The 15,159-nt window shown below is 42.8% G+C and overlaps 1 protein-coding gene across 1 annotated transcript in view; it reads left to right on the top strand.

Annotated features, from left to right (window-relative positions):
• mical2b (microtubule associated monooxygenase, calponin and LIM domain containing 2b) overlaps positions 1-14,937 on the top strand; it is a 74,744-nt gene extending 59,807 nt beyond the window's left edge. Inside the window, exons 20-31 of the mRNA XM_083655136.1 lie at positions 3,728-3,853; positions 4,377-4,442; positions 6,008-6,126; positions 6,711-6,947; positions 7,084-7,259; positions 7,557-7,960; positions 9,060-9,133; positions 9,250-9,339; positions 10,961-11,054; positions 12,058-12,166; positions 12,631-12,704; positions 13,361-14,937. Of these exons, the coding sequence (XP_083511262.1) occupies positions 3,728-3,853; positions 4,377-4,442; positions 6,008-6,126; positions 6,711-6,947; positions 7,084-7,259; positions 7,557-7,960; positions 9,060-9,133; positions 9,250-9,339; positions 10,961-11,054; positions 12,058-12,166; positions 12,631-12,704; positions 13,361-13,593 (1,802 nt within the window). The 3' untranslated portion in view covers positions 13,594-14,937. The remainder of the gene's footprint in view (positions 1-3,727; positions 3,854-4,376; positions 4,443-6,007; positions 6,127-6,710; positions 6,948-7,083; positions 7,260-7,556; positions 7,961-9,059; positions 9,134-9,249; positions 9,340-10,960; positions 11,055-12,057; positions 12,167-12,630; positions 12,705-13,360) is intronic.
• The last annotated feature ends 222 nt before the right edge of the window (positions 14,938-15,159 follow it).

The raw sequence follows: 15,159 nt of genomic DNA, 5'->3' as shown, positions 1-15,159 counted from the left end.
AGTCTGACTTGATAACGATTGTCGTGGGCTTGCATTCAGTTGCAGTGGACAACAAACACAGTCAAGCTATCTCAATCAGACAGCCGTCAAGCTATCTCAATCAGACATTTACTCTGATGGTCTTTAAAGTGGTACGTGGTGGTACGTGTTGAATCACCCATTCCCCGCTTGTTGCATTTCGGAATCTCTGTGTTGTACCTTACTGAATGCATCTCTGACTTAATTGGGCTTGTTCCAGGCTACTTGGACTGCAGACACCATCTAATACTATTGGCTATTGTGAAATATGATGATAATATGATATAGTTACTTCGACAATTGGATTGTCTGAAAAGTGCAAACCCTTCCCATTTTGCAGGCCAGGCAAACTTTAAAATAATTGGGAGAGTTTGACTGACTGAGGACTGGTGATGTGGGATTTGATTGCAGTACAAGTTCCCTGGAGCGATGCCCTCTGACTCGAACCTTGAAAGCCATCTGGATCATGTCTGGATCATGTCTGGATCATGTCGGTTCCTTTTTAGTCAACTGAAAAGCATCTTGCAAAGTCCAGGCAGCTTTTGAAGTTACACTGACTCTGCATATTGCCTGCCCGGAACTGCACCTAAACTCTCCCAGCTACCTGTATGCATTGCACCAGAGAGATGTGCAATGGAAATCCAAACAGTATTATTTTATTTATTTTATTTTATAAAATATAGGGGGGGGCAATTTCAGTTAATATTTTTCTGTTACTCAAATGTATGTTTTTTTATCGTAGACGTTTGGTATTCACTTGACGATATATTATGTTTTAAATAAAATTACTGGTTTCACTTTATTAGAGAAATCATCTCTGCAGTCATATTGATTTTTTTCTTTATACAGTATATATTTTTTCCCCAATACTGGACATTTCAGCTTTAATAAGCAGAATCAGCCAAAGAATGTATACAAGTGAAAATATTTCACTTTATTCTCTTTTTTTCTTCTTTCATATCTGTAGTTTGCGACAAAGAACAAAAGTTTTTGCAAATATTCTGTTGTAAATGCAGACAATGCTTAAGGTGAAATCAGTTCTGATAATGTCGTAGAATTGTAAAGAATTGAAGATGGAATCTTCAAATGCACTGCTGAAGTATGTTATATTTGGACACTTTGAGTTTTATTGTAATAGCCTGTTGGCCAAAAGCTCTTCCTTTGAGATTCTCAGCATTTTATCTGTTTTCTGTTTTCCTTCCATCTTCCACCATTTTTCTCTTTCATCTCCATCATTTCCTCCCCGCAATTCATTTTTCCTCACCTTTTTTGTTCACTTCATTTCGTTCAGTCTGTTTCAAGTTTCCAATGCTGCACCCTCTGATTGGCTGATTCCTGGCAGTGGGGAAGGTGACGATTGGCCTGCTTCGGTCATACAATCTTGTCGTATTGCTTTTGCATTAGCTGCCTCCGTAGCTCCACCCACCTAACCCCTGATTAACCAATCACAACAACGGAAAGGGTTCTAAGCATGGCATGTTCGTTGTAGCAGTAAAGGTGCTATGTGTGACATTTTTAACATCAATATATCATTGGCAAATTACTTATGATGCCTTCGGATTTCCAGGCTAGATTGGTTTGCTCTATCAACCAGCAGTGTTGTAGGATTTTTCAAAAAGTCTATGGGAAAATGAATGACGGATGAAATCTCTTAGGTCCCATACCGAACCTGGAAGAGGGTGTGACTTAGGCACTCTATTGCGCGAAATTTTGATCTCCATTTTTACTGGAGGGTGGCAGGTTATCCTCTTCCTGTTTTGTGCTGTAAAGCAACCTCCTTTTGTGCTATAAAGCAGCCCAGCATATTTCCCCCCAAATTCAACCCAGTGACATACAATGTAAGATGAGAGTAGAGAGGCTGTCAAGTACACAGTAATTATACTGATTCTTCAAAATGAATGTGGTAATGATTTATTATTGTTAAAATGTTGCACGTTGCCCATTTAAAGTGAGTTGAGGGTGTCACATAATTGTAGTCTGGTGAGTTGTTTTTAGACGCAACGAGTTTGCCGTATCCTAACCCCACTAACGGTCATGCACTAACCCCCCCCCCTAACAAATCATCGAGCCTGAACGGCCCGGAGTGATTCTCATCGGCGGCCCCCCCTTCCTCCTCTGACTGTAACGTTTGTCGTCCGGGTGTCTGTGGTCTGTCTGTGGTTCGTCTGTTTCAGAAGGAGGCCTCTCCCCCACAGAGCCCCTCTCCAGATCGGTCTCTTGCACTTCCTAGTCTTTGCTCAGGACATCGCCACCCCCCCCCCCCCCCCCCCTTAAAGCCTTTTGCACACTGCCAGAGTATTTCTGTTCGCTGTACTGTACATTTTTTTGTAGTTGTGTTCATAATGATAAGGAAGTCTTGACGCCGCCTGCCAACCTTGTTATTTGTTAAAGAATGTCCATTTGCTTAATTTATGATATTTAAAAGCTTGTAAGTATATACAAAATAAATATTTGATTACATAAATCACTTGCGTCCTCGTTTCTTACAAATTAGCAAGTTAGTTCATTCCAAGGCTTCCAAGTGGCTGAACATTAGGTGGCAGGGCTAATTTGATAGCTTGATGGCTTGATGGCCCCTGTAATAATTACAAAACACATTTCCATCGTTTTTAACCACAAAATTAACAACAATGACACTTTACAAAAAGGCTTCTATTAAAGCAAATCCTTTTTTCCACCTGTGACCTAACATCGCCCACACAAATAATTTTCACGAGCACACCTCTTGTTTACTTAACAACTGATGTATGCTTCCCACTGATTCACACATGCCTGAGCGATGCATTTAGCTTCCCAGCAGACACACAGCTTTGGGGTTACATAGCTTGCCCTTCATCAGATGGCTATAGATGCAATGCAAAAGTTCAACTCAACTAGAATCAAACATGCTTCAATCAAACCAAATTGAATTGAATCAAACTGAAATGATCCAACTGACTTGAAGAGACTAATGAAACTGAACAGACTTGAAGTGACTTACAGTTCCTGGCTGCTGCCAGCTCTCTAGTGGGGTCTGCCTGTGGGTCTCCTCTATCCTTCCTTCTGGGGCTATCATCGATATACCATGTGGTCTCATGTGGTCAACTTTTCGGGGTATCCAGCCATTTTGTGCCTCTTCTGGCAAGCGTCCAGCCTGGTTAAATCACAAGTAGCAGAATCGCACGGGTTCGGTAATCTGGCTAACAGGCACAGCCCCACACATTTGTATACACAGTTTATATCAAGATACTTTCATTTCTTTGCTGTGACCAAGTGGAATCATCTTTGGAAAGGTTCTGTACAATATTGACTACACAATTCTGTGAGTACTGAACTATGAACATGGTGGTGTTGTTGATTAGTGGGTACTTGTAATGTAAATGGAGATTACTGCTATACTGTGCAGTTAGAAAAGTGAATTGGAATCCCCTTTTATGAAATGGCATGTTATTTTCAGATGCAGAAACTGTCATTTTTTGATTGTATGTATAGCATTATAGGATAATGTGTGTTTTACTGGGGATTTGTGTGATTAGGTATTTGGCAACTGTTCTTGACATGTAACCCTGATTATTTTTGATATTATACTATAGTACACAGTTGGAGTGCAGTAATGATCAACTCATGCTAATGAGATTGTTTACATGTTGGTGTAATACAAGTCTTGTTGCTTTCCTATGAGATACAGTAGTACACCTGGAATGTGCTAAATGTATTCTTCTATTTGCAGGTGGGAAGTCCAGCTTGCATTGTGGGCAGATCGGTGCAGCTGAGGTCACTTTGCTAGCAGAGATGGATGTGGACCCTCCTGACCCGTCAGCGCAGGACAGCACAGGGTTGAAGGAAGATACCAAAGGTTAGAACTATGTGGTCCAATGCACTGTATAGTAATAGCAGGTAGATCACTGTGTGAATGCACACGACTTGAACTGAAACCGCTGCTCTGCTGTATAAATGGGTTCTCAACCCCGGTTATGGTGGAACACTCAATATTCCCTGAGGGAGAATGCTAAACTGGCTGAACTTTTGCTACTGACCCCACTTCAGCTTGTGTGTGTGAGACCCCATCCCTCCCCCACTTATGTCTGGGAGATGCGGGTGCGGCTGACGGCGCTATTCTCCCACACTTAGCTGAATATTTGTTTTGGCATCTCAGCAGCAAAGTTCTACTGGGCTGAACATTCTGTCCACTGACACACACGCACGCACACGTACACATTAACTTTGTTGTAGCTTATACACTGCTTTACACTGTGAATTTATTTTAGTTATAGTGTGGTGCCCCCTCTTGCCTGGTTATGGGTCTTACAATGCAAGGAGCTCTCTCTCTCGCTGTCTCTCTCTCTCTGTCTGTCTCTCTGTCTCTCACCCCCCTGTAGATCACTGTAACACTAAGCCCCCACTTCCAGACAAGGGCAGTCGATGGAAGAGAAAGATCCGAGCAAGTGAGTACCTGCGATCTTGCTTTTGTCTGTCTTTGCCTCTTCTAAAATCAGATTTCCCTGGCTCTTGACTGTATCTTAATTTATGTTTGATCGAGAACTTAAGCACTGTGGCTGGTCTGTTTCTACGGTTAATTGATAATGGGGTGATTGTAATTTGATTGGCTAACTTAATTTGTGCAGTACTCTTGTTGTTTATTTCCACTTAAAGTATTCCAGCCGGGTCACCTGCATGCTGTACTTTGTCTGATGTCAAATTGTGTTTTTGTTGATCATATTAATTCATTATTTACCATTTATTTATTTATTTATTTATTTAACTTCACGTTAGTAAATGGGTTTAACACAGCACAGTTGAGAAGTGTTCATACATTCAAGCCTCTCTAACTGTATTCTGTGAGCTTCTGTAAAGCCTTCTAGTTAGTTCTCATTATAAAAACAAATCTCAGTGTTGTAACAGCAATTAACCTTGATTCGTATATCAAACTGCTCTGTTGGCTCCTTGAATTTGAGGGAAGTGGGCCCTGAAAGTCCTCGAAAGCTGATTGAATTTGATGTTTTAGAAGGTGTGGGAACCCTGATCACATCACCTGTCATTTCGATCCAGTAGATCCACCCTATTTGTGGGTAGGTGTAGGTAGTAGAGCAAGAGAGAGAGAGAGGAAAGGTAGAGTGTGGCTAAGGTAAATAGATGCAATGCAGCATGTACAACAGTGGAGGTCAGTAGTGTTCTCTTTAAAACATCCTCTTTCATTTCACTGAGACACTAACATCTTTCAAGTCTTGAAGATGTTTGCTGGATTGTAGCAACGATCCTTGATTCCTCTATAAAAATACATGATACACAGATAATAGACTGGCACTTCTGACAGCAATTACAACAGAGATACTTTATTTTTCATCAAAATATGTTTCCTCATCTATCAGTATCAACATTGTCCTATCCATATCCCCATTGTCAAAAGAGGCTAATGCTATGCAGTGGGTGTGGCTCCTATTGTATTACTTTATATGTAGTGGATCAATCCACCATTACTTTTGTCTTTATGCAAATCTGACACTTTATAACTGTAATGTCCCACAATGTGGCAGCAAATCACAGATCAGGCCAATGTGGCGCTGTCATGAGCTACAATAGTACCACAATGATACATACCTGTGGCGTTACATTAACCTGACTCTCCCCGTCTGGCAGAGTCAGGTTAGCGTTACATGGGTTTGGGTTCCAAATAAGATGACTAGCGATAGCATCCACCCACACAGCTGGACAATAATAATTCCCACTGCTAGAAAAGTGTATTAATGTAATGAAAATTCAGCATCTGGCCTTGTTAGTCATCCTGCCACATAAGACCCACTTTTAAACCGCAACACCTACTGGAACAGATCCTAAAAACTATCTATAGAAAGAACTAAAGTTAACAACTATCGAAAGTCCTTTAGAAAACATTTTGATTATGAAATATTTGGTTTTGAATGTTTAAATGGCACACATTGAATAAATATATAGCTATTTTTGGAATGACACCCTTCATAAACTTAGACTTTTGTTTCCTCCCCATGTACAGCCTTCCCTCTGCTCTTCGTCAAGCACTTCCAGAGAAGCTGGTCGCTGGACAAAGAGGCACCAGAGACCGTCCCTGAAGCTGACTCTGACTTTGAGCAGATTTCAGCGGAGAAACAAACTGTATGTCAAATGGAATTCATTGGAGACACACAGCAGCCTACACATGTACTATTGAAACGACCTTCTATATTATCAAGAAACATGAATAGTGTAACTATTAGGCCTTCAAAGGCGAGCACAAAATCAAAGTCATGTCATGGATAATTCTTACATTTTGTCCAGCAGCATTCATGTCACGTAGATATTTAACAAGGACCGTGCATGAATAAGTAGTTCAATCAAGGCACTGAATGTTTTTGAAAATAGACAAAGAGACATTGAAAGTGCTTAAATCTATATATTTTGCGCAAGAATAAGAATTGAAGTTTTGAACTTTTGATATAATTTTTACTTAACGTTAAATAGGGTTAACACAGCACAGTTGAGAAGTGTTCACACATTCAAGCCTCTCTCTCTTGTTGTCTGTGAGCTTCTGTTAAGCCTGCTGTGTTGTAAGCGTAATGAACCTTGGTTCGTGTGTCTAACTATGCTGTGTTGGCTCCTTGAATTTGAGGGAATTGGACTTTGAAAGTCTGGACCAAATGAATCTCCCCCTGTGGGATAATAAAGTTGATCTGAACATGAATATATTACCTTTCTGTCAGACGTCCGATGTCGGCTCCAAGGCGCTGGCAGATACCCAGAACCCTTCAGCGGGGAGTGAGAAGCGTGAAGAGCCCCCGGCTGCTGTGGAAGAGCTCGGCAGCTCGTGCAGGAGACGCCTGGTGCTGTCTTTGTCTGAGAAGGAGAAGCTGCTGGACTGGGACCTGCTGCCCACACCGGAGGAAACTCCAGGACGGATCAGCTTGGACACCAAGACCACACAGCAACCCAAACACCAGGTTTGCACTTTTCTCTGATGAATGCAGCAAATTCTAATGTATTGTTGTCGATTGGAGTTGAGGAGAGCAAGAGATGATAAAAGAGGAATTAATTCCATGTGGTTGCCAACCTTGTTTCCCTCTGATGTTTTATCAGGTACAAGCAGAGACAGCAGCAGATAAGCCCCAGGTGGACTCGGGCCAGGACGGGGAACCAACCCCAAGCCAAACCCCGGCCTCGTCCCCCTCTGCCCTCCAGCTTATAGCCAACGCCTTCCGGAGGTCCTTCCGTGTGACCAATGCCTCCACCAACTCCAACCCAGCAGTCAGCATGTATGTATAAGACATAATACTCATTGCCCATGAGCGTCCATGTAGTGCAGTGGTAGATTCTCTGCCTACCAACACGGGGGTCGCAGGTTCAAGCCCAGGTCGCAGGTTCAATTGGCCGTGTCTGCGGGTGGGTAATCAGATTAGGGGTATGTGTCCTGGTCCCTGCACTAGTGCTTCCTCTGGTCGGTCAGGCCGCCTGTTGTTGGCGGCCTGTTATTAAACTAATAATCCAGTTTAATCCAAGGTATGAATTATAGCTTTCCTACAGCTTGGGTTTTCTCTTGTCCCCTTCACCAGGAGGACCAAGCGGGCTGCCCCCCGCAAACAGAGGCCCATGTCAGAAGGAGCCTTCAGCTTCAGCTCCATGTTCGGCACTGCGGCTCCAGAGCCACCCAGAGAGGAGAAGAGTGCCGGCGAGCCTGAGCCCCACCCCCATCCCCGGGGAGCGCCAGAGCCCCACCGCCAGGGGGCGGCTGTCGTGACAGACCTCCCCTCTCTGTTGCAGCAGGTGTCCCTGGGGAGCCGCAGAGGCTCCAGAGGGGTCTTCTCCGACGACATGGGTTCCTTGCCCCACCGCACGAGGCCCCTCAACTTCTTCTCCTCCCTGCGGCTGAGGAAGAGGGAGCCGTCGGAGAGTGAGGCCAAGGACAAGGAGGCCCAGAAGGAGATCAGGACCATCCTCAGCAACCTCCGAAACAAAGGTGAGAGGGTTCAAGTGACGATGACAGAGGTTGTATGAGAAGGTGTTTTTGTTAGTGGAACTATAATGGCCTGTATAGTGTGCTGGACTATGAAAAGCCACCAATTATACAAGTATCGGTCTCCTATTTCTATAGGAGTTTGTATGTCAGTCTCAGTTGGGACACCCAGGCTCTGACCCAGGAGGGCCAGCCTAGAAGAGCCTCAGGGGCTTACTGACTGACTCACTGACTCCCCATTGTTGAAACACGCATACGTGGTGGGTGTTGAGCAGCAGCAGGCAGCTGAATGAAAGCCTGCGACACAGGCATTGACATAAATAATATGGACGTAGCTATCCCACTAAATTTCATTTTCCTGGTGGAGTTCAAACGGTGGGTGTCCCCATCTTGATTTTTCATCAGCAGAGTGGGAGGGAATGGGTTGAGTCCTTCCGCACCTCATGTGAGATGGGAGTTTCCCAGAGCCGCAGCTCCACCTGGTTGGTCCATGATCAGCAAGCTGCGCGATCACTGGACAGGCGGTCTGTCAATCACCCCCTTTTCTATCATCTATTTTACTCCAAACGGGCTAGTTATATAAAAAATGACCCCCCCTATAATTGTTATGAAAAGGTGAAATTAGCTATATAGACCAAAACCGTGTTTTGCCCCTCACTGGAAAGATGTTTAATCATGTTACAAAGTCGGGCATTTAACATGGGGGGAATGCCTACTGCCCCAGACGCCTAGTGGCCATTCGAGGAACTACAACTTTTCAATTCACTTCGGCATCATCAGAGGGAAGGGGGTGGGCTTGCCCACTGGACACAGGTGCATGTAATCACCTGTAATCAACTAGTTGATTTGGTCTTTGTATTGTAATTGTTGGTTTGTGTATGAATATGCTCAATTGAAAAATGTATAAATATTGTTGAAAAAAAAAACTAGTTGATTACATTGACCTGTGTCAACCAAACTCCACAGCTCCAGAATGGGAACTGAACTTTGTGCTAGCTCTTATGTGAACTTGCACAACACTGAGTGGCAGCAGTCTGGGCCTGGCTTAACTAGGCTTGCCTACTCTTGTTTTAATTAAGTGTTTTGTTGCTTTTTCATCTAGCCTCCAGTGAGCAGAGCCTGGAAGAGCGTTCCTCCAGTGACGATGAAGATGAACACCAATCAGCCAATCAGAAGGTTTGGAAAAGGCACTTACTAAACGCGCAAGAAAATGTCACATTATTGTGTGTGTATATTAATCATTTGCAAGGGTGTGTGTGTGTGTGTGTGTGTGTGTGTGTGTGTGGCCCCAGGTGTGTTCCGAGAGACAGACGAGGAACCAGGAGAAGACAGTGGCCCAGCAGGCTAAAAGGGAGCAGCTCAAGAGACTCCATAGAGCTCAGGTACTATTTTTTTTATTTATAGTAGCAATCTTGTACGCTCGATTTCTATGGTGGAGAGTGGAGAATCTGGAGATCTTGCATGTAGACAACCCACCGCTTCACACATGTGCAGTTGAGCAATTGTGCTGCACTGTGCCACCGGCCATCAAATTATATAGTAGCTTCCACCAACTATGTGCTGGATTACTTAAATTGGAACCCGCTGCAGGTGATTGATCAGAACCATGAAGATGTCTTTCCATATCTCGACATCAACAAGTGTATCATCAATCATCAGTGATGATGTCATCAGTGATGTCATCACAGTGGCTCGAGTGACATAACCGATGACATCACAGTTGCTCGAGTGATGTCACTGATGACATCACAGTTGCTCGAATGACATCACCATCCGTATGGATTCGCTTTGCTCCCTCCCCCTCCCTCTCTCCTTTGTGAGCATGCGCAGTTGAACGTTTGTGCGCTGTGCCACGCCGTGCCACGCCAAGCCACGCTGCCGCCGACTCTCGAATTATAGTATGGAGAGGAGATTGTTTCTTCACTAATACTTCTTTACACACCCCCACCAAATATCTGTGAATGGTCTACTCCAAGTTTCATTTACATTTTAGCTGATGCTCTTAACCCAAGCGTTGCTATTCTAGGCTTTCAACAGAGTGGAAACATCTGCTAGCACGGTTGAGTTTGGTGCAATTCAGTTTATACTCAGACTGACTGCACAAATGTTAACTTGTTATGGCCAATTCAATTTTCTTCAAATGTAACAGAGTGGTGTTGTTATCCTCCACTCTATCCCTCTATTGCTGCTGAACTTAAGGGACAGTGATTTTGTTTCTTGGTCTGTGTTAGTTTGTGTGCATTAAAGCTGCTCTCGGACACATTTTAGGTAGTCTCTTAGAACAGACGAGTTGGCTTCCGCAATTTTCAAATGCTTCCGCCATACCGTCTGTACTTCGTGGGGGAGAATCATGCACCAACCGGAATGGGAAGTAGAAAGGCGGGTTTTCCGCGCATTAGTCCAATCAGAATCGCAGAAAGGCGGGTCTTCCGCTCATTAGTCCAATCAGAATCCAATATGCCGCATTTTTCGTGGACACACGTGTCGTGATTGGTCGGATTCCGTCAAACTTCTTTCCTGTCTGAAGGTTTTTTTCCCAACTTCCTTGTGCATGTTCTGGGGGTGTAACGTACAGACTGTGTATAGCTGCATTCGCCGGATGTAGATGAGACAGTCTGTTTTAAGAGACTACATTTTAGGTAGAAATACACCTGTCTGTTGTAGCAGTCTAAATCACACTTGTCGTAACAGTCTAAATCACACATGTTGTAACAGTCTAAATCACACCTGTCGTAGAAGTCTATAAATCACACCTGTCGTAGAAGTCTATAAATCACACCTGTCATAGCAGTCTAAATCACACTTGTCGTAACAGTCTATAAATCACACCTGTCGTAACAGTCTAAATCACAAATTGGGGCTACAACAGACAAGTGATGAATTAGAACGTGAGCGAGATACAGAAGTGTCCAGGCTTTCCAGCGTTGATGATCTGAGGCATCTCCTACTGCTTCTTGGCTTGCATTTCATGTCGATCACACATGATTTTTGTGCCATATCCAGACCATCCAGAGACAACTGGAGGAGGTGGGAGAGAAACAGAGAGACCTAGAGGAGAGAGGAGTGGCTATAGAGAAGATCATCAGAGGAGAGACAGGTAATGTACAACACACACACACACACACACACACACACACACACAGACAGACACTCCAGTGTCCTTACAGTGTTCTTTGAGCATGAACAGGACATTACAAGGCTGTACATTTGCCCCAATACTGAACTGTACTTTTGCTCTATCCTAACACTACAATAAAGCTCAACAGTCACATGACATCTTTAATTGCCCCCGAAGTGAGTTTCCCATTCATTTTCTCCATAGACATTTAGAAAAATCCTTATATAATGAGTTTTAAGCCTGGACCAAGCCAACCCATGACCTACTGAATCGTGAGTGACCATAACACATTTGAGCAAAAATAAAAATACCATAGAGAATTTGTTTGTTTGATAGTTTTTTCGTCTTAATTTTTTGTTTTTGCTCTAAGTGAAATGTTTTATGGTCACTCACAATTCAGTAGGCTTGGTTCCAGCCTTAATACTTGTGTCTATGGAGAAAATGAATGGGAAACTCACTTCCGGGGCAAGAAATGTCACTTGACTGTTGAGCTCTATACTGAACTGTACTTTTGCTCTATCCTAATACTACAATGTGGTTTAGTGGAATTCCCCTGAATGAGACTTATTATTTTATTGTTATTGCAAAGCAGATTCTTCACAGACCATTTGGCCTGGGGGGGGGCTTGTGAATCCAGTCTTGTTAAAAGCTTCTACAACATAAAGGCAGTTAATGGCTGTACTCACGATAAACAGTGGGACTTCATTGTCTCTTCTTTGTACAATAAATGGCCTTTGTTATAGTGAATTTTGTTGTCAAAACACAGCAAAACACATTCAAGCAGACAGACAAAAAAGTGTGTGTCTGTGTCTGTCTTTATCCACAGCTTAATTCCGTTATGAATTTCTTTTTGCAGTGCCTCAAAACATAACCTGATTCATGTCCAATTCTCATGTCTGCTTGCTCTTCTCTGAATGAGAATCCCTTCTTTCATTCCTTCCTTCCTTCCTCATCATTGACTGACTCCTCCCTCCCCTCCCAGACGAGTCTCAGTCAGATGACGGTGAGGAGGCCCAGCTGTATCAGTCCTGGTTCAAACTGGTCCTGGAGAAGAACAGAATGGTGCGCTATGAGTCTGAACTCATGTTGTGGTAAGTTCAACCCATTCTGAGGCCCATTCTGAACCAGCAAATACCCTGTGTGAGTGCTTTAAAGGTGCAATGAATATGCTCTTTTACAGCCTCATAGCACTGAAAACCAAAAACCTGCAAGGGTTTTAATATGGTTGCTGAGCAGAGCCAATGACTTAACCATTACTTTACCAGGTGCTGAGATTTCTGGCTTTATTTCAAGACACTTTTCAGCTATGAAGGCTAAAAAGCCTCAAGCCAAAAAGCAGTCATATGTATTACAATATCTTGCATGGTTTACTATTTTCTATTGGAGCGCTAATTACAGTAGCCAATTAGAGTTTTTTGTGTCAGTTACTGGCTAATTCAAGGGGTAGAGATACGTTCAATCGATGTTGTTGCAATTCCTACTGGTCACCAGTAGAGGTCATAGATTACTACTACCACCTCTTTAACATCCTGTGTGTTTTCCTCCTCTGTCTTAGTGCTCAGGAACTTGAACTGGAGGACACACAGAGTCGACTGCAGCAAGACCTACGACACAGGATGGCAATAGATGGTAGGGGTTGGGGACATGCACACACACACACACACACACACACACACACACACACACACACACACACAGTCTGACAGTCGCATCTACCTATATTATCTATAAAAGGGTCAAGTGGGAAATCTCTGTCTCTTCTCTGTTCTCAGTTTCAATTTTTGTACCACTGATGATATCATAGTGATGTCATAAGAGGAAATCATCTTTTGACATCACTGATGATGTCATAAGAGCCAAATCAGCTTATGCCTATGACACTGATGATGTCATAGGCACTGATGATGGCATAGGCATTGTGACATCATTGTGATGTCATCATCAGTGAGTGAAGATTTCATTCCTCATTAATTTTCCCATAGACGTTTTGAAAAATCCTTATAAAAAGAGTTTTACTTGGTCAAACCAAGTTATATTCAGAATCAGGAGAGACAGAACAGATGTAACATTTCACTCAGACAAAAAAAAAGTTATATGGTCTCTTCCTGATTCTGATTTTAGCTTAATAGATTAGTTTGACCAAGTACAATTCTTTTTATAAGGACTTTTCGAAAAATCTGAGGAAAAAGGAATTTGGGATTAAATCCCTTTTTGAACCCAGAAGAGGGCGTGACTTAGGCACTCTATAGTACGCATGTTTGATCCCCTCTTTCCCCTGACTCCAGACACAAAGAAGTGTGCCTCTGAGCTGCAGGAGGAGCAGGCCATCCTGTCAGAGATCATGCGGACGGTGGAGAGAAGGGACACGCTGGTGTCTCTGCTGGAGGAGCAGAGGCTGAGGGAGCGGGCGGAGGACAGGGACCTGGAGAGCCTCGTGCTGGCCCGGGGCTACCAGTTCCACTGGGGCGAGGAAGACGACGACCGCTGGGGCTCTGAAAAGCTGGAGCAGGAGCAATAGTCGAAGATTTGCGAAGTGCGAACACAAATTCATAGTTTTGTTTTGTAAAGTCTAATATGACATTGCCATGTAAATAAAGGCATTTTAACTTTTTTAAAGGAGAGTGCCTTGGAGTTTTTTGTTTTTTTCAACAAATTCATAGTTGTTCGCGTTGGCGTGTTCTCACAAGGCTACTACTGTAAGTTAGAAAATCTGTGAGGGTGGAGATGTTCTGCAAGAAATCATAGTGTTTGTCAGCCTCACTTTGTTCTGGAGTGCTGAGTTCAGGGACCGTGGGAAGAATGGAGAGCAGTAATGACTTCCTTTACTACCACAAGGGTTAATAACTTACTTGTTTTACATAGCCCTCTTATTTGTTTGCTCCTGTGATTTAATATGTTTGTATTGTTTTCATTGTTTGAGTGTGATTGTATTGTTTTATATATGCCACAGTTCCTATTCTGATTTGTATTGTTTTAATTCGTGGTATTTGTTGTAATCAGGGCGTCCTTGAAAAAGAGAGCATGCTCTCAATGGTCCTCCCTGGATAAATAAAGGTTAAATAAAATAAAAATAAAAACTTGCTACTAATATATTTTAACCTTTTGGTCACAAGTGTAATCTGTCTTGCCACAGTCTGACACTGACCTGGAATCGGATGTGAAAATGCTTAACCACTTTACTTATAATGTGACCAATGACCTTGTAAATGTTTGCACACCTCATAAACCAAGTCCACTGCCTAAGCAACAACCGCTGTATATGGTTGCTTGCCTTATTTAAGTGTAATTGGTGTGATATATTAACATAACACTTTGTTAGTCCCACTGGAGAGCACATGGAGCAACTTAACATTGATCATGCAGATTCAGTCTTTTGCACAGTGTAAATTGATTTTAATTAGTGTCACAAAGACCAGAGGAGTGCATTATGCAGTGCACTGTTCGTAACTTTGTGGCATTTGGGTGCGTGTGTGCGTGTGCTGTGTGTGCATGCGTACTTGTGAAGGAGCATTACAAGTAACAATGTATGTATTTATGTCCACACACTAATATATATACGCAGAAGAAGCACAACTACAATGAAGTAGAATAATAGCTGCCAGATATTTCTAGTCAACCGGTAAGAGACATCTGTGCCTTTGCCAAGTTGCAGAACATTTCATTGTTTTATCCAGCAAAGTCCTTAACTCATCCATCTGTGACTAACATATTATAAATTAAACTGTTTCATGCTGTTAATTTAGTTATTCCGGTTTGGACTGCGAGCCAAAACGGCTGGGTCCCCATATTATAATATGTTTACATGAGTTCGGATCCCAGGACAGGAAACCAAAGTTCTCATTTGGGTCCCGGGCTGTAAATGTTCAAGAACCCACAGAGTGATTTATTTGTGTTGTGAATGAACTAACACTCAAGTCAAGTTATGGGTCTGCGTTAAAACTAAACTGGCATGTGTGTTTTGTTTCTATGTGTTTAGGTTTTATGCTGCATAAATTGTTTTATGTTGAATGAAAGTTTTCTGTAATAAAAATAATTTAAAATGTGAATGGGTACTGCATTGACTTTTTCTCATCGACTATCCTGA

This window comes from Poromitra crassiceps, assembly GCF_964638095.1.
Source record: "Poromitra crassiceps genome assembly, chromosome: 18".
Taxonomy (NCBI): Eukaryota; Metazoa; Chordata; class Actinopteri; order Beryciformes; family Melamphaidae; genus Poromitra; species Poromitra crassiceps.
The sequence above is the reverse complement of the archived record's forward strand: the minus strand, read 5'-3'. Positions and strand labels throughout refer to the sequence as shown.